The sequence below is a fragment of the Oncorhynchus clarkii genome, chromosome 11 (genome assembly GCF_045791955.1).
Source record: "Oncorhynchus clarkii lewisi isolate Uvic-CL-2024 chromosome 11, UVic_Ocla_1.0, whole genome shotgun sequence".
Classification (NCBI taxonomy): Eukaryota; Metazoa; Chordata; class Actinopteri; order Salmoniformes; family Salmonidae; genus Oncorhynchus; species Oncorhynchus clarkii.
In genome coordinates this window covers 15,456,214-15,480,661 of record NC_092157.1, presented here as the reverse complement: position 1 = coordinate 15,480,661, position 24,448 = coordinate 15,456,214, and the positions used below count along the sequence as shown (strand labels likewise).

The following is a 24,448-nucleotide window of genomic DNA, read 5'->3' as shown; positions in this document are numbered from 1 at the left end:
CACCCACTAATCATTAAAACCCGGTTGCTGAATGCTGATAGGCAGAGGCTGCTGGCGGATCCCGCCCACCGGGTTGGATTGTTTGGAGTGGCCAGACCGCCAGGGACACAGGATGGCAACGCGATCAGCAGGAGTATCTAACGGGACATGCGGACGGACTTAAATCTATTACATTTCTGACTGCCGGTGAGGGTTTTTACTATGCTTTTATATGTCATGATACGAATCGGAATATTACTCACCAAACTGTTTATATTTGGCCTTAATTGAGTATTTTTTTATATGTTGAATTGCGTTAATCCCAATGGCCAAACTACAAAGTCGACCACTGACTGGACGTAGCGGCCGGCCACCACTAGTGGACCCCAGTAGAAGATAATGATTAAGCACAAGGGGGTTCTGTGTCCAAGGCCCGATTCTTTCAATTCAACTCTTGACCATTACTGCACACTCCATTTGGCAACCGCCTTGCTCCGAACCGCTTGATTATTGTTCACTAAAACGTACAAACGGCATTTGATTTAGAAAGTGTCCGGCTATAAAATATTGTAACAATCTGTGGCGGAAGGAAAATAGACTCGGTAACGGGAAGCGACGGTGCGGAACTTTGATTGATCGTGCTTGCCATCAGTTCTCTGTGCATGTTGTGTGCATTGGCTGCAGCCAGCACACAGACGGCTGCTTTTGTTGCTCACTCACACTTTACTGAAAGCAAGAGAGATTAACTAGCCCACAGTGTGAATTAGACAACATTATTCTATGAATTTAGGCAGTGACACGTCAGTTATAAGGGTTACTTGCGATAATTAAGCAATAAGGCCCGAGGATGTGGTATATGGACAATATGCCACGGCTAAGGTCTGTTCTTACTTAAGACGCAACGCGGAGTGCCTTAGTACAGCTTTAGCCGTGGTATATTGGCTATATATCACAAAACCCTGAGGACTATTTTTGCTAATATAAACCGGTTACCAATTTAATTGGAGCAGTAAAACTAAACGTTTTGTCATACCCCTGCTATATGTGGTGATATACCATGGCTTTCAGCCAATCAGAATTCAGGGCTCAAACCACCAAGTTTATAATTAACAACAGACAGTTTTTATTCACAAAGATATAGGCTATTAGGGAGAATAGCCATATTCTATATTGTCGAAAAAATGAAGATCCAGCCATGTCGGAGTAGGAGTTAAGTCATTTTTTAGGGCAATGTGTAACATATCTTGCAATATTTATGACCTCACCACAAGCTCTCCAGCCTCCCTCAAAGCAAGAGGCTGTACCTGACTCATACATTTATAATGTTTCCCTGCTCCGACCTTAATAGAATTTCGGTGTCCATAGTAAAATGTGTCTGTGTGGAGGGTCTTTAGGGAGACAGGAAGCACATCGTCCTGGTGGCAGCAGTCAGGATGTCTCTAGTGAAGTTCAAAGGCCCTCAGCTCTCTGAGCTCTGGAGATGGCTAATGGTACATCTGAGAAGCTAATGGTATAGCTAAGAGGTTACCTGTGGTTTTATGTGTGTATGTGCATGGCAGAGATAGTCCTGGGTGTTTGTATTAGGACTACTCATTGACTTCCTGCAGTTTCTTTTTCCACCTTTCTCTCCCCCCTCACTCTCTCCCCACCTCCCTAACTTTCGGCAGGTAGCCTACCGGTTAAGAGTGTTGGGCCAGTAATCGAAAAGGTCGCTGGTTTGAATCCCAGATCCGGCAAGGTGGAAAAATCTGCCTCTGCCCTCCAGCAACCCTCAACAACAACTGCTCTCGGGGTGCCGTGGACATTGATTAAGGCAGCCCCCCACACCTCTGATTCAGAGGGGTTGGGTTAAATGCAGAAGACACATTTCAGTTGAATGCATTGTTGTGCAACTGACTAGGTATTCCCATCCCTCGCTCTCTCCCACTTTCTCTATTTACTGTTTTTCCATGTCTCTCTCTTCCCCCTCTCACTCTTTCTCACCGCTCTTCCTTTCTGAGTGGAGTGTCCTCTTTTCAGGGGATGTTAAAGGAGGGGAGGGGGAGGGGAGGCATGCAATGGGAGCACTTTGCTGTTGCCGTGTGAACGGAGCTCCATTGTCCCTGGAACCTTTCAGAGTGGCTTCCCTGAGGTCCCTGCTTGCCCCTCCCCCACCCCTCACTCACTCTCTAGATGCATACACACACACACACATACACGTTCCATCCCTCTCTCTCCCCATTCCCTTCATTAGCCCACTCCCCTACCTCTAATGATGTCGCCTTGTTGTTGGGACCATTCTCACACCAGACAAAACAAACTCATGGCTCTGCAGAACTTCCTCATTTGAGGGTACAAAGCAGAGCAGACCAACACATTTCACACACTAGCGTCTTTATATGATAATGTTGGCCTGGTTCATCATCTGGTTGAATACGCAAACCATGGTGCTAATTGGCTGTTTTCAGTGTGCTTTGTGGCAGCAGACGATGATGTAATTTATTCTTTGTTGTCCCATATTGGTATGTGGCTGCAGGCAAGGCTTGGCGGGGGGTATTGGACCGATGCCAGCTGAGGACCCTACCCATAGCCTTGTAGGGAGGTTGTTTTTTGGTTGTCAGACAATTTCCCTTTTCTCTGTCAACACCTCCGAGCTATTATGATGCTATCTATTCATCAATGACATACATGGCATAGCCTACTAGATCTGAATTAAAGAGAATGGCTGAGGGGTCATCTTTGCTTTTGGGTGTGCGGCATTATGCATTTTGTTTCGTGGACACAAATCAAATTGTATGTATCACATTAAGCCAAATACAACTAGTGTAGACTTTACAGTTAAATGCTTGCTTACGAACCTTTCCAACGATGCAGACTTGAAAAATAAAAAATAATATATTAACTGACACGAGGAATAAAATACACAAGAATGGAGCTATATACAGGGAGGACCAGTACCAGATCAATGTGCTGCTATATAGGAGTACCAGTACCAGATCAATGTGCTGCTATATACAGGGAGTACAAGATCAATGTGGAGCTATATACAGGGAGTACCAGTACCAGACTGCATATGGGGACAAAGATTGTACTTTTTGAAGAAATGTCCTCTGGTCTGATGAAACAAAAATAGAACTGTTTGGCCATAATGACCATCGTTATGTTTGTAGGAAAAGGGGGAGTCTTGCAAGCCGAAGAACACCATCACAACCGTGAAGCATGGGAGTGGCAGCATTGTGTTGTGGGGGTGCTTTGCTGCAGGAGGGACTGGTGCACTTCACAAAATAGATGGCTTCATGAGGGAGGATAATTATGTGGATATATTGAAGCAACATCTCAAGACATTAGTCAAGAAGCTAAAGCTTGGTTGCAATTGGATCTTCCAAATGGACAATGACCCCAAGCATACTTCCAAAGTTATGGCTTAAGGACAACAAAGACAAGGTATTGGAGTGGCCATCACTAAGCTCTGACCTCAATCCTATAGAACATTTGTGGGCAGAACTGAAAAAGTGTGTGCGAGCAAGGAGGGCTACAAACCTGACTCCGTTACACCAGCTCTGTCAGGAGGAATGGGCCAAAATTCACCCAACTTATTGTGGGAAGCTTGTGGAAGGCTACCTGAAAAGTTTGACCCAAGTTAAGCAATTTAAAGGCAATGCTACCAAATACTAATTGAGTGTATGTAAACTTCTGACCCACAGGGAATGTGATGAAAGAAATAAAAGCTGAAATAAATAGTTCTCTCTACTATTATTCTGACATTTCACATTCTTAAAATAAAGTGGTGATCCAAACTGACAGGGAATTTTTACTAGGATTAAATATCAGGAATTGTGAAAAATGCACCACCGTCTGTAGCGCTTTGCAGTCAAGGGGCGGTGTAGTTCCAATACCAAGCGGTGAGGCAGCCATCCAAGATGCTCTCGATGGTGCAGCTGTATACATTTTTGAGGATCTGAGGGTACATGCCAAATCTTTTCAGTCTCCTGAGGGGGAAGAGACGTGTCCTCTTCACGACTGTGCGGGTGTTATGTGGACCATGTTAAGTTGTTAGTGATGTGGATGCCAATGAACTTGAATCTCTCAACCCGCTCCATAACAGCCCTGTGGATGTGGATGGGGACATGCTCTCCCCTCTTTCCTCTATAGTCCACGGTCAAGTCTTTGGTCTTACTGACATTGAGGGAGAAATTGTTGTCCTTGCACCACAGTGCTAAGTCTCTGACCTCCCTGACCGGGGAGTACAGGAGAGGACTAAGCACACATCCCAGAGGGGCCCCTGTGTTGAGGCTCAGTGTGGCGGGAGGTGTTGTTGCCTAGCTTCACCACCTGGGGTCGGCCCGTCAGGGTGTCCAAGGATCCAGTACCAGAGGGAGGGGTTCAATCCCTGGGTCTCTAGTTTGGTGATGAGTTTGGAGGGGTTTATGGTGTTGAACGCTGAGCTGTAGTCTATGAACACCATTCTCACAGTTTTTTCCTCTTTTGTCCAGGTGGGAGAGGGCAGTATGAAGTGCAACTGAGATTGCGTCATCTGTGGATCTGTCGGGACGGTATGCGAATTGGAGTGGGTCTAGGATGTCTAGATGATGGTTTGATGTGTGTTATGACCTGCCTTTCAAAGCACTTCATAATTACAGTTGTGAGTGCTACGGTAGTCATTTAGGCAAGTTACTTTGGAGGTTTTGGGAACAGGGACAATGCTGATCATCTTGAAACATTTTGGGATTACAGACTTGGACAAGGAGAGATTGTAAATGTCTGAAGACGCCTGCCAGCTGGTCTGTGCATGCTTTGAGAGCGCGCCCTGGTATTCTGTCTGGCTTTGTGATTGTTAACTTGTTTAAACGCTTTGCCCTTTTTCATCTGCTGTAAAATCTGCCTTAGAAACAGGATCAGCTTAGACCCCAATTGCATTGGACAGTGTGTGTGTGGGTGTTGGTCTGAAATGTCAAGTGAATGTGTCTGAGCGTGAGTGTGTGTGTATACAAAACATTAGGAACACCTGCTGTTTCCATGACAGACTGACCAGGTGAAAGCTATGTTCTCCTAATGACGTCACCTGTAACATCATTCAGTGTAGATGAAGGGGGAGACAGATTTAAGAGTGATTTGTATGCCTCGAGTCAATTCAGACATGGATTGTGTATGTATTCATGGATTGTGTATGCCATTCACGTGCTGTGCAGTGGTCTAAGGCACTGCATCTCAGTCCAAGAGGATCGAATCCAGGCTGCATCACATTTGGCCGTGATTAGGAGTCCAATAGGGCGGTGCACAATTGGCCCAGCGTCGTCCAGGTTTGGCAGGGGTAGGCCGTCATTGTAAATAAGGAATTTGTTCTTAATTGACTTGCCTAGTTAAATCAAATTCAGAGGGTGAATGGGTAAGACAAAAGATTTAAGTACCTTTGGTAGTGGGTGCCAGGTCCTTCGGTTTGTGTCAAGAACTGCAACACTCCTGAGTTTTTCATGCTCAACCTTTTCCTGTGTATACAGAATGGTCCACCACAAAAAGGACATCCAGCTAAGTTCACACAATTATGGAAAGCATTGGAGTCAACATGGAACCGCATCCCTGTGGAACGCTATTGACACCTTGTAGAGTCCATGCACTGACAAATTGAGGCTGTTTTGAGGGCAAACTCAATATTATGAAGCTGTTACTAACGTTTGGCATCCTCTGTGTATATTTGTGTCTGAACTGTTGACCCTAAACCTGGGCAGTGGTGATGCTGGGAAGCAAAGCTGGGCAGTGGTGAGGCTGGGAAGCAAAGCTGGGCAGTGGTGAGACTGGGAAGTGGTGAGACTGGGAAGTGGTGAGACTGGGAAGTGGTGAGACTGGGCAGTGGTGAGGCTGGGAAGCAAAGCTGGGCAGTGGTGAGGCTGGGAAGCAAAGCTGGGCGGTGGTGAGACTGGGAAGTGGTGAGACTGGGAAGTGGTGAGACTGGGAAGTGGTGAGGCTGGGAAGCAAAGCTGGGCGGTGGTGAGGCTGGGCGGTGGTGAGGCTGGGCGGTGGTGAGGCTGGGAAGCAAAGCTGGGCAGTGGTGAGACTGGGAAGTGGTGAGACTGGGAAGTGGTGAGGCTGGGCGGTGGTGAGGCTGGGCAGTGGTGAGGCTGGGAAGCAAAGCTGGGCACTGGTGAGGCTGGGAAGCAAAGCTGTGCGGTGGTGAGACTGGGAAGTGGTGAGGCTGGGCGGTGGTGAGGCTGGGCAGTGGTGAGACTGGGAAGTGGTAAGGCTTGGGCGGTGGTGAGGCTGGACGGCGCCGGAGAGGATGTCTGCCGTATTATTGGCTCTTAACCAACCGTCCCATTTTGTTTGTTTTTTCGCATTGTTTGTAACTTATTTTGTACATAATGTTCCTGCTACTGTCTCTTATTACCGAAAAGAGCTTCTGGACATCAGAACAGTGATTATTCACCTCGAATTAGACTAGCAATTTTTCTTTAATGAGTCAGACTGGAAGGATTTACTCCGAACACCCGAACAGGCCCTCATCCCCATCATTCGCTGGAGAAAGAAACTGAGATTTCGTGGAAAGAGATCGGGGTGCCTTGTGAGGATCAGGCGACGAGTGGCTAATCTGCGCTTGCCATCCGTACTGTTAGCTAATTTGTAATCGCTGGAAAATAAATGGGACAAACTGAAAGCACGTATATCCTACCAACGGGACATTAAAAACTGTAATATCTTATGTTTTACCGAGTCGTGCTGAACAACATTAATAACATACAGCTGGCGGGTTATACACTCTAGCATCAGGATAAAACGGCAGCCTCTGGTAAGACACAGGGCGGGGCCTATGCATATTTTTAAACAACAGCTGGTGCACAATATCTAAGGAATTGTCAAGGTTTTGCTTGCCTGAGGTGTAGTATCTCATGATAAGCTGTAGACCACACTATCTACCGAGAGGTTTCATCTGTATTTTTCATAGCGGTCTACATACCACCACAGATCGACGTTGGCGCTAAAACCACACTCAATGAGCTGTATACCGCCAAAAGCAAACAGGAAAACGCTCATCCAGAGGTGGCGCTCCTTGTGGCCGGGGAGTTTACTGCAGGGAAACTTAAATCGGTTTTACCTAATTTCAATGGCATGTTAAATGTGCAACCATGGGGATGAAACTCTAGACCACCTATACTCCACACACATTCATAAGGCCGCAGGGCCAGACGGATTACCAGGACGTGTACTCCGAGCATGCGCTGACCAACTGGGAAGTGTCTTCACTGACATTTTCAACCTGTCCCTGACTGAGTTTGTAATACCAACATGTTTCAAGCAGACCACCATAGTCCCTGTGCCCAAGAACACTAAGGTAACCTGCCTAAATGACTACTGACCCGTAGCACTCACGTCTGTAGCCATGAAGTGCTTTGAAAGGCTGGTCATGGCTCACATCACCATTATTCCAGAAACCCCAGACCCACTCCAATTTGCATACCGCCCCAACAGATCCACAGATGACGCAATCTCTATTGCACTCCACACTGCCCTTTCCCCCCTGGACAAAAGGAACACCTATGTGAGAATGCTATTCATTGACTACAGCTCAGCATTCAACACCATAGTGCCCTCAAAACTCATCAATAAGCTAATGACCCTGGGACTAAACATCTCCCTCTGCAACTGGATCCTGGACTTTCTGACGGGCCGCCCCCAGGTGGTAAGGGTAGGTAACAACACATCTGCCACGCTGATCCTCAACACGGGGGACCCTCAGGAGTGCGTGCTCAGTCCCCTCCTGTACTCCCTGTTCACTCATGACTGCACAGCCAGGCACAACTCCAACACCATCATTATGTTTGCTGATGACACAACAGCCTGATCACCGACAACGATGAGACAGCCTATAGGGAGGTCAGAGGCCTGACCATGTGGTACAAGGACAACATCCTCTCTCTCAACGTGAGCAAGACAAAGGAGCTGATCGTGGACTACAGGAAAAGGAGGACCGAGCACGCCCCATTCTCATCGACGTCCACATCACCAACAAACTAACATGGTCCAAGCACACCAAGACAGTCGTAAAGAGGGCATGACAAAACCTATTCCATCGCGAGCATCCTGACGGGTTGCATCACTGCCTGTTATGGCAACTGCTCGGCCTCTGACCACAAGGCACTACAGAGGGTAGCGCGTTCGGCCCAGTACATCACCGGGGCCAAGCTTCCTGCCATCCAGAACTTCTATACCAGGCAATGTCAGAGGAAGGCCCTAAAAATTGTCGGACTCCAGCCACCCTAGTCATAGACTGTTATCTCTGCTATCGCACGGCAAGAGGTATCGGAGTGCCAAGTCTAGGTCCAAGAGGCTTCTAAACAGCTTCTACCCCCAAGCCATAAGACTCCTGAACATCTAATCAAATGCCTCCTCTTCTACACTGCTGCTACTCTCTGCTATTTTCTATGCATAATAATTTTAATATCTCTACCTACATGTACATATTACCTTGACACCGGTGCAACCGTACATTGACACTGTACCGGTACCCCCTGTATATAGCCCCAATATTGGGCAACGTTAGCTAGTTGACATTAGCCTTCTACATCTGGAACTTCCATCCTCTCAGACCAGGGGCACAATGCATTTTTTGGGGGGATCAGAATCCCCGTTAAAATCATTGGCCAGTACGGAGAATTTAGTAAAACCACAAGTCCATATCCCTGTCTTCATCCATGGCTAATTTAGGAAAGGGACAATTTTAGCTAGCTAGTCACCTGAGGACAACAACACAATGAGATGCAACAATTCAGGTTGTTGCAACCCCCCTCTTCTACGATGCTGCTACTCTGTTATTTGCTATGCATAGTCACTTTAATAACTCTACCTTCGGGTTCATATTACCTTGACACCGGTGCCCCTCACACATTGACTCTGTAACGGTGCCCCCTGTATAAAGCCCTGCTATTGTTATTTACTGTTGCTCTTTAATTATTTGTTATTCTTATCTCTTTCATTTTTTTTTTGGTTTTTCTTAACTGCATTGTTGGTTAAGGGCTTGTAAGTAAGCATTTCACTGTAATACCTGTTGTATTCTGCGCATGTGACAAATAACAATTGATTTGACTGTAGCTCATTTTCCCAATACCTGAATCACTCTGCTGTCTACTACTACTGCACTGCCGCTTGGTCTCGTCTGGACAGGTCACCATTGTATGCCCAGCCTCACTTACCCTGTTTCCAAAAATACTATTGTGTGTTTGTTAGTGTGTGCTAATACGTCTGGCCCATTGTGTGTGTGTGTGTATCAGTGTCTCCTTGCATTGTGAGTGTGTGCTTATAATACTTACAGTAGTTATAACTTACAAAATGTAGGAAACCGTGTCTGTAAATACATCCATTACAGTGTGTGTCATATCATATGTATTGTGTGCTTCCTGTGTAACAGTGTGAGGTGTCACCATGCCTCTGGTGAAGAGGAACATTGACCCGCGCCACCTGTGCCGGGGGGCGTTACCAGACGGCGTCGGCAGTGAGCTGGACTGTGTGATGAACAACACCCTCTCCTCCATCATCCGCCAGCTCAGCAGCCTGAGTAAGACACGCAGAACACACCGAGCAGAGAGCACTAACCACAGGCTACATAGAACTACATGCGCTTCCTACCGTGGTGACAACAGTGAAATAACACACTGTCGTTGTACTATTCCCCACATATAGGTGTGCCACCTATGAATATCATGCTTATGCTCATCATATTATACTATTAAATTCTCTCTTAAATAACCTCTCATCTCATAGTCACCATGCTGCAGTGCTGTTACACATTTTGAGAAGACCTGATAATATAGTGATGTCTAAGAAGCAATTGATTTGTCAGTGTTCAGTGAAACAGGATCAGGACAGAGGCAGAATAAAGAGGCAGAATAAATTCAACCACACCTTTGTTTCATCCCAAAACCGGGGACAACCTCTGTCCGGTGGAGTCCACAAAGCATACTGCATGTGACAAACAGTTACAGTACATGGCCTACAGCGTGGTCAAGAAAGTTCATGTTCCCAATATTTTCAGACAACTAAACAACTATTGATTTAGAACCACTGAGAGTTACTGCCAGTCACAAAGTTAAACAGGAGCTGCCTCCACTAGTCCTGCACCATTTTAATTTCGACATCATCAAATCACCTCTGCTTAGTTTAATACAGTGATGCAGCTAAAAGATGCCAAAAATTATTTCGTCCAATCAATGTAACCTAAATATGTGGCTGTCCACGGTTCTGAGTTTTGTGTGTGTGTGTTCGTGCAAGTAGAAAAACATGTTGACACCCTACTTGTAGAGAGATCTAATCCTCCTCTCTTTCACGTTGATGTAACGGTCTATGACGGTACGCTATTTGTTGTTGTCATAGGCTACCTGGCTAAAATGCTTGGACGCTAGCCTAGCTTCCTTTCATGGGCAACGTTAGCTAGTTGACATTAGCCTTCTACATCTGGAACTTCCATCCTCTCAGACCAGGGGTACAATGCATTTTTTTGTTTGGATCAGAATCCCCGTTATAATCATTAGCCAGTACAGAGAATTAAGTAAAACCACAAGTCCAAATCCCTGTCTTCATCCATGGCTAATTTAGGAAAGGGGCAATTTTAGCTAGCTAGTCACGAGGACAACAATACAACGAGATGCAACAATTCAGGTTGTTTCTGTCAAAGACATATTTCTCTGTGATAGGAGTGAAACCAAATCCCTTGACACTTTTGTTGTTGTTTTGTTTTTGGTCCGAAAGGACCATTCACTGTTTAGCTCAACGCTGATTGGCTGTTATCTTGTTTATTTTTTTATCAAGGGACGCCAAAGGCTCGCTGGCTTCCTTTTCATTCAATGCTATGAGCAGCAACAATGTCATACTCTTTATGACCAGACGGAATCAGATAGATGGCCTACACATACGGAGACAGAGGGGCGCTGTTTTGCTCGTTTGGATGCTTTCTCTGAAAATTATGAAAACACAGAGATGAAATATACTTTCTTATTATTTACTTATTTTTGTCAATTTTTTTTGGGGGGGGGGGGCTGGCTTCACTTAGCCTCCTTTAACACACACCACTGGTGTGTGCTGTAATACAACAGCATTAAACAGAGTTACTATGACTTAAGGGGTTATTGCCTGAATAACCCTGCTACCCCCATGACAGGACCCATATAATGTCCTGTGAAATATTTAGAGATGTACTTTCCTCTCTTATACCCAGTATCCAACCACCCTCTGGCTCTCTCGCTCTCAACTCTCCTTTATTGCTTTATTCGTCTTGCTCATGCTCTGTTTTCCTCCCTCCACCCTCTCTCTCAATTTTAATTCCATTTCATTTAAGGGCTTTATTGGCATGGGAAACATATGTTTACATTGCCAAAGCAAGGGAAATAGATAATAAACAAACAATAAAAAATGTTACAGTGAACATTACACGCACAAAAGTCCCAAAATAATAAAGACATTTCAAATGGCATATTATGTGCAAATAGTACAAAAGGGAAAATATATAAACATAAATATGGGTTGTATTTACAATGGTGTTTGTTCTTCTCTGGTTGCCCTTTTCTTGTGGCAACAGATCACAAATATTGCTGCTGTGATGGCACACTGGTATTTCACCCAATAGATATGGGAGTTTGTGTAATCTGATGGAAATCTGTATCTCTAACATTTGGCAGAAGGTTAGGAAGTGAAACTCAGAAAGTGGCCTTTCTCAATAGCAAGGCTATGCTTACTGAGTCTGTACATAGTGCTGCTTTCCTTAAGTTTGGGTCAGTCACAGTGGTCAGGTATCCTCTCTCTTTCTCTCTCACTTACTCTTTCTCTGTCATTGCAGTTTAGCATTTTTTGGGATGACTCATGTACAGCTAAGCAGAGTGATAACTAGCTGGCACAGCCACAAAGTCATAAAATCACATTAACCTAATTAGTGGCGCAGCATCACAGTGCAAGAGGCATCACTACAGACCCTGGTTCGAATCCAGACTGTATCATATCTGGCCGGCATTGGGAGTCCCATAGGGCAGCGCACAATTTTATGTCAGTTAAGAACACATTCTTATTTTCAATGACAGGGGCAGAAAGACAGATTTTTACCTTGTCAGCTTGTCAGCTCGGTTACTAGTCCAACGCTCTAACCACTAGGCTACCTGCCGCCCCAGTATATAACAAGATTTTTCCATTGGCCCAGCGTTGGCCGGGGTAGGCCGTCATTGTAAATAAGAATTTGTTCTTCACTGACTTGCCTAGTTAAATTAAAAAATAAATGAAGACCAAAAGGCCATATTTTTTTCATGAATTTTTACAATTTAGCCAATTTTGACTTTGCAGCTGTCCCATCTAGCGGAAATCGCTCAGTTCTGCCTCCAGGACAAGACTCATCCAATAAACATCTCTGCCATTGTGATTGTTCCTCTGGTGAGAGTGGGCCTTTCAGCAGCAGCTGTGTGGGTTAAATATAAACAAAGAGGGAGTCTAAGCTAGAGCCCTATCCCTGCCCAAATCTGTCCATGTTAAGCAGATCATTCATTATTAAGCAAGTGAAGAGTTTCTTTATGGGGGACACTGAGAGGGTTGAATTTTTAGTCAAGATAACCATGAATTGCTATTTTGATACGTGAGGCTGATTTTGATCTAATATAAGATTGGTAACAACCTAAGCATTACCAATGTACTGATAAGTGTGACGCACGTGACATCCCGGCAACTTTGAGAAAGAGCACTTTATATCTGAGTTCTCCCTGTTGAAATTTGAGACGGTATATGCATAATCATGAGGCTAGCATAGCATCTCACACTCCATTGAACACAGGCAGTTGACATCAACACCCCTCATAGATTATTCCTTTTTCTTCAATTTCTATATAACGAGATTTATCCACCAATCCAAAAAGGACTTGGCAGGAGATTGACAACCCGCTGTTCCGCTCTGTGGACAACTAATCCCATTGTTAGGGCGGAGACATACAGATGGAGGATCTTCATTTGAGCCATTTTTCTACAGCAGGAAAATAATCCTGCAGGAACAGGAAATGTGAAGTATTATATGGATTATAATTCATGGACATTTTTGTAGGGGTTAATACATTTCTCATCAGGGAAAATCAAGTCTGAAATTTCAAAGTGGAAATGGCGAACTTCAGAGGCCTTTTTTAAACCTCAAATACACTACAAGTTTTACAATTCTTGCGTTGCAGGAAAGTTCTCCTGCAACAGGGTGATCATATTAAGATCCTACATATTACGATCCTAAGATCTCATATTAAGATCCTACATATTAAGATCCTAAGATCCCATATTAAGATCCTACATGTTAAGATCCTAAGATCCCATATTAAGATCCTACATATTAAGATCCCAAGATCCCATATTAGGATCATAAGCATCTTGTCATTATATCCATATCTCTTGTATACAGTGGGGCAAAAAAGTATTTAGTCAGCCACCAATTGTGCAAGTTCTCCCACTTAAAAAGATGAGAGAGGCATGTAATTTTCATCATAGGTACACTTCAACTATGACAGACAAAATGAGAAAAAAAATTCCAGAAAATGAATTTATTTGCAAATTATGGTGGAAAATAAGTATTTGGTCACCTACAAACAAGCAACATTTCTGGCTCTCACAGACCTGTAACTTCTTCTTTAAGAGGCTCCTCTGTCCTCCACTCGTTACCTGTATTAATGGCACCTGTTTGAACTTGTTATCAGTATAAAAGACACCTGTCCACAACCTCAAACAGTCACACTCCAAACTCCACTATGGCCAAGACCAAAGAGCTGTCAAAGGAAACAAGAAACAAAATTGTAGACCTGCACCAGGCTGGGAAGACTGAATCTGCAATAGGTAAGCAGCTTGGTTTGAAGAAATCAACTGTGGGAGCAATTATTAGGAAATGAAAGACATACAAGACCACTGATAATCTCCCACGATCTGGCGCTCCACGCAAGATCTCACCCCGTGGGGTCAAAATGGTCACAAGAACGGTGCAAAAATCCCAGAACCACACGGGTGAATGACCTACAGAGAGCTGGAACCAAAGTAACAAAGCCTATCATCAGTAACACACTACGCCGCCAGAGACTCAAATCCTGCAGTGCCAGACGTGTCCCCCTGCTTAAGCCAGTACATGTCCAGGCCCGTCTGAGGTTTGCTAGAGAGCATTTGGATGATCCAGAAGAAGATTGGGAGAATGTCATATGGTCAGATGAAACCAAAATAGAACTTTTTGGTAAAAACTCAACTCGTCGTGTTTGGAGGACAAAGAATGCTGAGTTGCATCCAAAGAACACCATACCTACTGTGAAGCATGGGGGTGGAAACATCATGCTTTGGGGCTGTTTTTCTGCAAAGGGACCAGGACGACTGATCCGTCCGTGTAAAGGAAAGAATGAATAGGGCCATGTACCGTGAGATTTTGAGTGAAAACCTCCTTCCATCAGCAAGGGCATTGAAGATGAAACGTGGCTGGGTCTTTCAGCATGACAATGATCCCAAACACACCGCCCGGGCAACGAAGGAGTGGCTTCGTAAGAAGCATTTCAAGGTCCTGGAGTGACCTAGCCAGTCTCCAGATCTCAACCCCATAGAAAATCTTTGGAGGGAGTTGAAAGTCCGTGTTGCACAGCAACAGCCCCAAAACATCACTGCTCTAGAGGAGATTTGCATGGAGGAATGGGCCAAAATACCAGCAACAAGTGTGTGAAAACCTTGTGAGGACTTACAGAAAATGTTTGACCTCTGTCATTGCCAATAAAGGGTATGTAACAAAGTATTGAGAAACTTTTTTTTTTGACCAAATACTTATTTTCCACCATAATTTGCAAATAAATTCATTAAAAATCCTACAATGTGATTTTCTGGATTTTTTTTTCTCATTTTGTCTGTCATAGTTGAAGTGTACCTATGATGAAAATTACAGGCCTCTCTCATCTTTTTAAGTGGGAGGACTTGCACAGTTGGTGGCTGACTAAATACTTTTTTGCCCCACTGTAAATGACTGGGCACAAATGCCTGGAGAGCCTGAACTAGGGACAGGAGGTGTGTGTGTGTGAGAGAGAGCGAGAGAGAGAGAGAATGTCAGAACCATAGAGGGATTGGACCTCAACATTCTGAACCTCCTTTTCTTCCTCTAAATATTTGTCCAGTGGTCATCCTGTGCATGGGTGTGTGCGTGCCTCTGACACACAAGTTAGTATTAAACATTTTGACGCCTGATCTCAACAGATGTGCTCTTGCAAAGATTGATTGTTTGTATTTTTCCTCTAGGACCTCACATGACAGTGATGCCCTGGTCTATTTGTGAGTTCAGTTTGTTAACAGAAGAATGGTAGACCTGTGCCTTTTGATAGTCCCATGCATCAAGTCCATCTCAATGGATTTCTCCTACCAGTCAGGCTTTAATGTCATTGCTGTCTTTAACAATGGCTGTATCTCCTGTTGTCTGGTTGTTGCTTGGTCCTGTTGTCATAAACAGAACAGTTGCTCTATAGTATCCTCAAAGTGTGCTGCATACTGTATGCATCATTTAGTACACCAGAATGTCATGTTAACCACATACGATCCATCTGTCTACTCTTGTACTGCAGGTAAACATGCGGAGGACATCTTTGGGGAGCTGTTCAACGAGGCCAACACATTCTACCTGAGAGCCAACTCCCTGCAGGACCGCATCGACCGTCTGGCTGTCAAGGTCACCCAGCTGGACTCCACTGTGGAGGAAGGTGAAACAGGGGTTAGAGGTCACAAGAAACAGGAAGTGGTTTCAATACTGGTTGCCACAGGGATGTGAGGTCCTTTGCATTAGTGAGTTAAGTCAGGTGTGGAGAAAGTGCTGAAACTGAGGATGTACAGTGCATTCGGAAAGTGTTCAGACCCCTTGACTTTTCCCACATTTTGTTACATTGCAGCCGTATTTGAAAATGTATTCAATTATTTTTTCCCCCCTCATGAATCTACACACAATACCCCATAATGACAAAACAAAAACGGGTTTTTAGAAATATTACATTTCCATAAGTATTCAGACCCTTTACTCAATACTTTGTTGAAGCACCTTTGGCAGCGATTACAGCCTTAAGTCTTCTTCGGGATGACGCTACATGCATGGCACACCTGTATTTGGGGATTTTCTCCCATTCTTCCCTGCAGATCCTCTCAAGCTCGGTCAGGTTGGATGGGGAGCGTCGCAACACAGCTATTTTCAAGTCTCTCCAGAAATGATCAATCGGGTTCAAGTCCGTGCTCTGGCTGAGCCACTCAAGGACATTCAGAGACTTGTCCCAAAGCCACTCCTGCATTGTCTTGGCTGTACTTAGGGTCGTTGTCCTGTTGGAAGTTGAACCTTCAACCCAGTCTGAGGTCTTGACCACTCTGGAGCAGGTTTTCATCAAGGATCTTTCTGTACTTTGCTCCGTTCATCTTTCCATCGATCCTGACTAGTCTCCCAATCCCTGCCACTGAAAAATATCCCCACAGCGTGATGCTGCCACCACCATGCTTCACTGTAGGGCTGGTGCCAGGTTTCCTCCTTTGCATTCAGGCCAAAAAGTTCAATCTTGATTTCATCAGACCAGATAATCTTATCTCATGGTCTGAGAGTCCTTTAGGTGACACTTGGCAAACTCCAAGCGGGCTGTCATGTGTCTTTTACTGAGGAGTGGCTTCCGTCTTGACACTCTACAATAAATGCCTGATTGGTGGAGTGATGCAGAGATGGGAGAACCTTCCAGAAGGAACCCCATCTCCACAGAGGAACTCTGGAGCTCTGTCAGAGTGACCATCGGGTTCTTGGTCACCTCCCTGTCCAAGGCCCTTCTTCCCTGATTGCTCAGTTTGGCCAGGCAGCCAGCTCTAGGAAGAGTCTTGGTGGTTCCAAACTTCTTTCATTGAAGAATGATGGAGGCCACTGTGTTCTTGGAGATCTTCAATGCTGCATTTAGTTTTTTGGTACCCTTTCCCAGATCTGTGCCTTGACGTAATCCTGTCTCGGAGCTCTACAGACAATTCCTTCGACCTCGTGGCTTGGTTTTTGCTCTGACATGCACTGTCAACTGTGGGAGCTTCTATATACAGGTGTGTGCCTTTCCAAATCATGTCCAATCAATTTAATATAGGATAATCAATGGAAACGGGATTCACCTGAGTTTAATTTCAAGTCTCATAGCAAAGGGTCTGAATACTAATGTAAATAAGGTATTTCTGTTTTTAAAAGTTTAATACAAAAATGTATAAAAACCTGTTTTCACTGTCATTGTGTGGATTCATGAGAATAAAAAAAAACGATTTTATAGTAAGGCTGTAATGTAACAAATATGGAAAACATTTCTGTCATTTCCTGTCTGTCCCCCTCTCTTTTCTCCCATATCTCCCTCACCCTCTTTCTCTTTGTCCTTCTCTCTCTGTTTGTTCTCCCTCCCGCCTCTTTCTCTTGGTCCTTCTCTCTCTGTTTGTTCTCCCTCCTGACTCTTTCTCTTTGTCCTTCTCTCTCTGTTTGTTCTCCCTCCCGCCTCTTTCTCTTGGTCCTTCTCTCTCTGTTTGTTCTCCCTCCTGACTCTTTCTCTTTGTCCTTCTCTCTCTGTTTGTTCTCCCTCCCGCCTCTTTCTCTTGGTCCTTCTCTCTCTGTTTGTCCTCTCTCTCTCTGTCCTCAGTCTCTCTGCAGGACATTAACATGAAGAAGGCATTTAAGAGCAGTACCGCCCAGGACCAGCAGGTGGTGTCCACGAGGAGCGTGCCCATCCCTGTCAAGGAGATGTACAACCTGAGTGATAAACCTCCACCGCTCAACATCCTCTCCAAATATAGGTGGTTTATCTCCCCCTCCCTTTCTATGATCTGTCTAACCTCTCTACTACCCAGGGCAGTGTAAACCCAGAGTCAAATACCTCACCAGATCTGTCTAACCTCTCTACTACCCAGGGCAGTGTGTGCCACAGGAGGCTGCTGGGGGGAGGATGTGTCATAATAATGTCCGGAACAGAGCAAATGGAATGGCATCAACACCTTCAAACCATGTTTGATGTATTTGACACCATTCCACTAATTCCGTTCCAGTCATTACCATGAGACCGTTATCCCAAATTAAGGTGCCACCAACCTCCTGTGGCATAAACCCAGAGTCTCATAATGGAATGTTGTGGACTTCATTTCCCATAAACCCTGAGCTGTGTTTGCCCTGTAGGGATGACCACAAGGAGGGGCTGAAGTTCTACACTGACCCCTCCTACTTCTTCAACCTGTGGAGAGAAACAATGCTGCAGGACACAGAGGACAAGAGGAAGGAGAAGAGGAAGAACAAAGTAAAGTCTAAAGTTATCTATCTTTCTTTCATTGTATCTCTTCCTCCTCCGTCTCCACTAATATGTGTCTCCTCCCAGGAGCAGAAGCGTTGTGTGGACGGGACGTTGCAGAGGGAGGTGAAGAAGGTGCGTAAGGCTCGGAACCGTCGCCAGGAGTGGAATATGTTGGCCCTGGATAAGGAGCTGAGGCCTGACCACCGCCACACACACTCGCTCCACCAGGGGCCCACCTCCGAGGGATCACTGTCCCCTGAGATGAGGTCAGTCATCACACACGTACATACATATGAGATGAGGTCAGTCATCACACACGTACATACATATGAGATGAGGTCAGTCACCACACACGTACATACATATGAGATGAGGTCAGTCACCACACACGTACATACATATGAGATGAGGTCAATGAAAAGTTTACGCATGAACACATTTGCATTTATAACATAATGTATGAAATGTAAAGAAGTATGGAGTAATTACTTTTCTGTATAGATGATTACCCACTTAGGGTGTTTCCCCAGTGCTGTGCTAGTTTAGTCTCCCTCTGCTGTTCAGGGAGAATTTAGCCCTCTGCTGGCCATGCTGTAACCTTTTCTCTCTCCTAGGGGTCTTGGGCCTGATCACATGGACCACCACCACTACCCTAACTCAACCAACCATGCTGGTCACGCCTACACATACTCCGGCCCACCCCCGAGTCTCCTGGCTGCTCAGCTGGCTGCCCAGGGACATGCCACCCTGGACAAGGACTATAGGGGAGCCACCCTGGGTCGCCCCCACGATGCTCCACCCCCTCCTCCACCCACTGAGAACATGAACGGATCTCTGCCCCCTGTGGACTACAGGTCAGCAAGTGCACAGACACACATACATAAACACCCTGGCAGACAGACAGACATGTGTGAATGCACACTCAAATAAACATTAAAACGTGCACACAGACAAATCCATGTGCACTCTTTTGTTGTCACTCTAGGGTTTGGTTGAGTCTTGTGTCTGATCTGATGACGAACAACAGGCTTAATTCTCTCTGGGACTAATCTTTAGGGTTATACTGTCACCCATACAAACCGAGTACAGCCCTGGTACACTCAACTGCCTTGGTCTTGGCACGACTCCCCTATAAACTCTGTGAAAATAATGGCATCCTGTTATTCATTCTTCTTCAGTTGTCAGAGGATGTTTAGTGTGACATCGCTATAAGTGAGATGTTTTTGTGGAGAGGCAGATAAACAAGATACTTTCAATTTCTGAAATGATTATGATGATTAATACAGTATAATGCTTCATGCCCACGGTCTCACTTTGTCCCTTCTCTCCTCTCTTCTCTTTCTTTCTCTGTCTCGCTCTCTCCCTCTCTTCCTCTCTACCTTCTCTCCCGCTCTCTTTCAGTATGATGGAGGGATATGGAAACGGTCCTCCTCCCACTCCTCTCATGCCATCAGCACAATCTGCCTTTGCCACGCCCCCTGGAGGACCACTTCCTCCTCCAGGACCAGTGGGATCAGCCGGTGGCTATGCCCCGACCCCACCACCACTCACTGGGTCTCTGGTGGCTCCACCTCCCCCTATACCTCCGCCCCCTCCTCCAGGCTCCTCCTACTCTACCACTCCCAAGATGTCCTCCGTGCCCCACATTGCCCAACCTGTTAATGATGCTCGTAGTGATTTGCTGGCTGCCATACGCATGGGTAAGTGTGTGCATCTCTATCTAACCCTGTGTGTCTCTGTGGCAGGGGTATTCAGTCTGTCTGTGTCTGACTAACTTGACTGGGGGCTGATTTTGCATCGCCTGGTGCCCCGGGTGGGTGGATATTTAACTTTGGGACCAATGGAATGGCCAAAAATGAGCAAACTGCGCTCACCCGGTGCCCCGGGCCATGCCTTTTCTGACTGACTGACTGACTGGCTTACTGACTGGCTTACTGACTGTGTCTAACTGTCTCTCTCCCTGGCTGTAGGTATCTAGTTGAAGTGTGTCTAACTGTCTCTCTCCCTGGCTGTAGGTATCTAGTTGAAGTGTATCTATCGGTCTCTCTCCCTGGCTGTAGGTATCCAGTTGAAAAAGGGTCAGGAGCAGCAGGAGCAGCAGGCAAAGAGGGAGCCTGTAGGGAACGATGTGGCCACCATCCTGTCCAGACGCATCGCCGTTGAGTACTCCGACTCCGAGGACGACTCCGAGTTGGAGGAGAACGACTGGTCTGACTAACACACACACACACACACACACACTCTCTCTCACTCAAAAGCTGAAAAGCACATGCACGTGCACGTTCACATCCACAAACTAAGACCCAGTAAAAGGTATGTGTATGAACACATGAACATAAGCTAACATTCACATATACAGACTCATACACTCCCTCGTGTCGTAGGTATGTTTGTACAGTAAATAAGCTGGGTGATCCTTGGTCACATGTAGCACTGCTGGGAGATCAGGCTCCTGCATCAGCTGCTGAAGGATTCACAACTGGAACGCTAGGGTTGAATTCAAGATTCATACTGTCATGTTCAGCTGCTATACAGACACTAACTGCAAACCAACGTTCAATTCAAAACTATTACATTAACATTTAAGAATTCTCATGCAACTCTCTGGGCATCTTGAATAACCCCAGGAGACCACAGTGTCTCTGTATAATATGTTATCCATAATAACACTAGTAAAGCCCTGTTTGTGTTGGGGACTTATCTCATGTATGGTAACTATCTTAAGGGCGTCACTTGGAGAAACAGCAACCTCCCCTTGGACAGAAAATCTACTTGTCTTTTCTAATGTTTTTACTCAAACACTTATTAATAGTTAATCTGGGAAGCGACAAGCTTTTAATGTGTAGATTATAGCAACTGGAGGAAAAGAAGTCAGAGTGGACTGCGGTGGTCAGGGTAGCGTTCAGGAGGAACAAAAAGGAGACAATGTTTTTAAAGCATTTCCCAACTGTTCCTTCTGAACAACACCTGAGAGTGAGGCTGTATTCCATCAACCGCACTAACAATGTAGACCAGATATATGTTGAGAGTTAAGCCAATGCGGGTTCTCTCTGAACATTCATGGAGCGCCACTTTCTCCTCAATAGCCATTTCTAAGTGATAATTAAAGCTTCCACATTGTGCTGTTTACTGTTGATAGTTTTCACAGTGAAAGCAGATGTGCAATTTGTTGACTTGAATACACATTATCCCCAATGCTAATCAATAAAAAAATCTGTTAAATTCACTGCTCTGTTTTGCTTGATTACAGTGGGTCATTTCATAGGGAACTGTCAGAGGCGCTCTCGTTTTGGTACATCACAACGATTCATTAATAAAGTTCTATATGGGTGCCAACATGGTGGCTGTGGTAAAACCTGGCCTAACTCTATATATGTGACTGATGTAGACTATTGACTGGGCATCTTCCTAAGTGGTACTCAAGAATGGATATTGAAACGTAGCTGGAGTGTGTGGTAAGAGCGTCTGATTGGAGATCATAGAGATATGAGTGAAAGGAAGCTTAATGAATAACATCTGAGACTATGATCGCTTAGTGATGTCTAGCAAAGATTTGGAAGCTGAAAAATAGATTGGATTGGGTTTAGGGTTGTCATGGTTATTTTTTGTAAAAATCTGTAACCTTTGAACTCTGACCTTGAGAACAAATATGAAAATGGATATTCACAATGTTGTCTGCGTTTCTTTTACTGGCGTACCGTTGTCAGGAGACAACATGGTCCTGATGGTGACACAGCAGTTTCCATGGTAACAGTACAGTTTAGAAGGAAGCCACCATGGGAGCAGAGCCAGTGGATTCAGAGTGAACAAAACAAACCAACACAGGCTTGTGTTTTTAATGCACAGCACATTATTTTAATACAAAATTAACAACATCTCTCAATTCGGTAAACTAACCAAAGCAACAAAAAATTACATCTAACACCTTGAAAAAATACACACCACGTTCACACGTCTTACAATATCTCAGTTAGTGCATGTTGATTATCATTTATAGTTTTCATTTTGCAGATACTTAATTTGTTGTGCCATTTTTTTGTCCAACAACATAAAGTGCATTTCACATTTAAAACAACGCATGAGTCTACACAAGATGCTGTTACTGTAGCATCCCTCCCCATTCTCAGCCATTGAGGAGTTAAAAGACTTGTAATTTAGCTCTGGATCGGGGTACCAAACCACATAATTCACCTACAACTCTTGAAACCCCACCGGTAACACTAGAAACTCCTCCAACCACATGAAAGTTCATTCCTCTGTACAATCAAAATGACACTTTTCTGTGCGATTACACTGCACAATACTTGAACATTAAGTAAATATGCTATCCAAACAGTAAAGTACCATATCCACACACCAGTGCTTCCTTTGTCTACTCAAGAATGTGAAGCCCTTGTTTGCACCTATCCCAACTACGAAAGCTCACCTAGAGCCTTGAACGATTGACATTACTGTACATGAGAGAACATTAAAAAAATAAGGGAAGCACGGTTTCATTTCTGTCCCTAGCCCTTAGCTCATTGGTCCGGCACATCCTCAAGATTTTTGATAGGTGAAAGTACTGCGACAGCTCCACCTAGCCCTCCAACAGGCTAAGTAAAGTGTAAGCCATACTTCTTTCACCTCTCCAGACTTTGCAGATCTGCCTAAAGAAGGGTGAGGGATTGGGGGAAGGGGCTAGGGATTGAAATGTAAACAGGCTTTAGAAAACCGTAATTGGGAGTGAAATGTGATGTCACTCAAAATTGGTGCACCTGAGCCCCCCTTGGACTCTGGCGTAGGTAGCACCATACGTGATGTCATAACACCCCTATAAAAAGATATGCATGCTATATCTACAGAATCTAATTGGTCAACAGGCTGCCACATTAAATAAACAATGTATATTTACCAATACATTCAGAAGAGGCTCTACAGCGCATTAAAATACAAGATACTTTAGATAAATCAGAATTCAGGCGTGTCAACGCTAGAAAAAAATATAGAAACTTTCACTAAATATAACAAAATAGATTATTCATCAAAGGTAAAGGACATGTCTTCTTGGCTTTGTTGGTCTGTGAAGAGCCACAAGAACTTGTGATACCTGGCTCTATGACAGGAGCTCTTATTCCATCAGTCACGTGACGTCATTGCCTTAGCCCCACACTACTGCTCAGGGTCAGCCGCTGCATACCTCCACTATTCAGTTCAACACATCAGGAACTATCCTTCTCTTCGTCATTCCTCTGGTGGAATTTGTGTGATGAGGCCGCTTCTCTCAGAATGATGGGAAGACTGGCAGCCATTTCCCCTGAGGTGAAAGGGTCACGCAGAAAGTAAATCCTCAGATCTACTGTCCCCATGGAGACAGCTATACAGTAGGTCTGTGCTTCTGATCACAAACACACACACACACACACACACACACACACATACACACATCATACTAAAATGCACACACTCAGAGGCCATGCAACTCATATGCACAGAAAGATTTTCCTTAATCACAGACGCTTAATATGTTCACAAAGGCAGATGCAACTGAAAACCGGTGAGATATTTTCTCACAAGAGTCCGGGTTTCATTCAATGTAAGATATTGAAGACGACCGTAGCCAGAGAATACAGCAGTAGATTCAGATCAAAGGAGGCAGTGACATTGTAATGAGTGATGACAGAATACTGGACGGTGGCAGTCAGTATCCTGTCCCATTCACATTTTCAAAAACAAAACACACAAGTCAAAATCTAATTTCCCATTTGGAGAAATCACACACGGCACAAGTATTGGGGAAGTTCAGAGTCCTTTTCGGCCTGGTCGTATAAGGACTCTGCTTGGAAATCGTAGATAAGGGCTGTTGTCCTTGTATATCATCATGCTGGTCATGCTGCTGGGAAGAGGCTGTTATTGCCAATGATGTTTATAAACCCTGGATTGCGGATGCTATGTATTGGCCATTGAGAGGCTTTGAAGCCACCGGTCGGCCATATTGGCCCTCCCCAGTAGCAGCAGTCCTCCATAGAAATGAATGGAATTCTACAGAATTATTTCAATTACATGTTTCAAGGACAAAATGACATGCATTTAAGTATTTGTTTTGTCGTAGAGGGGACTGTATTTTTAAATATTTTATGTTTAGCTCACATATTTTAAATTATGCATGAAGGTGTCTGTAATATAATAGACTTATCAGACACTAATGTAGACATTAATAAATGCATTTCTATGTCTTCCTA

General features: G+C 44.7%; 1 protein-coding gene across 3 annotated transcripts; it reads left to right on the top strand.

Annotated features, from left to right (window-relative positions):
- The first annotated feature begins 75 nt into the window (after nucleotides 1-75).
- LOC139420257 (WASP family member 3b) lies at nucleotides 76-21,456 on the top strand. 3 transcript variants are annotated; one of them, XM_071170136.1, is made up of 10 exons: nucleotides 76-186; nucleotides 1,647-1,879; nucleotides 9,356-9,502; nucleotides 15,528-15,662; nucleotides 17,589-17,742; nucleotides 18,119-18,236; nucleotides 18,315-18,496; nucleotides 18,845-19,084; nucleotides 19,632-19,930; nucleotides 20,291-21,456. In XM_071170136.1, exons 3-10 carry the CDS (start codon nucleotides 9,370-9,372, stop codon nucleotides 20,446-20,448), a joined length of 1,419 nt encoding a protein of 472 aa, XP_071026237.1. In that variant the 5' UTR covers nucleotides 76-186; nucleotides 1,647-1,879; nucleotides 9,356-9,369; the 3' UTR covers nucleotides 20,449-21,456. The 3 variants fall into 3 exon arrangements, with proteins under 3 accessions (XP_071026237.1, XP_071026240.1, XP_071026239.1); XM_071170138.1 differs by lacking the exon at nucleotides 1,647-1,879 and adding an exon at nucleotides 4,452-4,511 and having other exon boundaries at nucleotides 108-186; XM_071170139.1 differs by lacking the exon at nucleotides 1,647-1,879 and having other exon boundaries at nucleotides 87-186.
- The last annotated feature ends 2,992 nt before the right edge of the window (nucleotides 21,457-24,448 follow it).

What these genes read in the sequence shown, in the direction of transcription:
- LOC139420257 (XM_071170136.1), top strand. Translation starts at nt 9,370, where the DNA reads ATGCCTCTGGTGAAGAGGAACATTGACCCGCGCCACCTGTGCCGGGGG. An exon ending in AACATCCTCTCCAAATATAG is followed by an intron (nt 17,743 to 18,118) that starts GTGGTTTATCTC and finishes TTTGCCCTGTAG; the next exon opens with GGATGACCACAAGGAGGGGC. An exon ending in CTGCCCCCTGTGGACTACAG is followed by an intron (nt 19,085 to 19,631) that starts GTCAGCAAGTGC and finishes GCTCTCTTTCAG; the next exon opens with TATGATGGAGGGATATGGAA.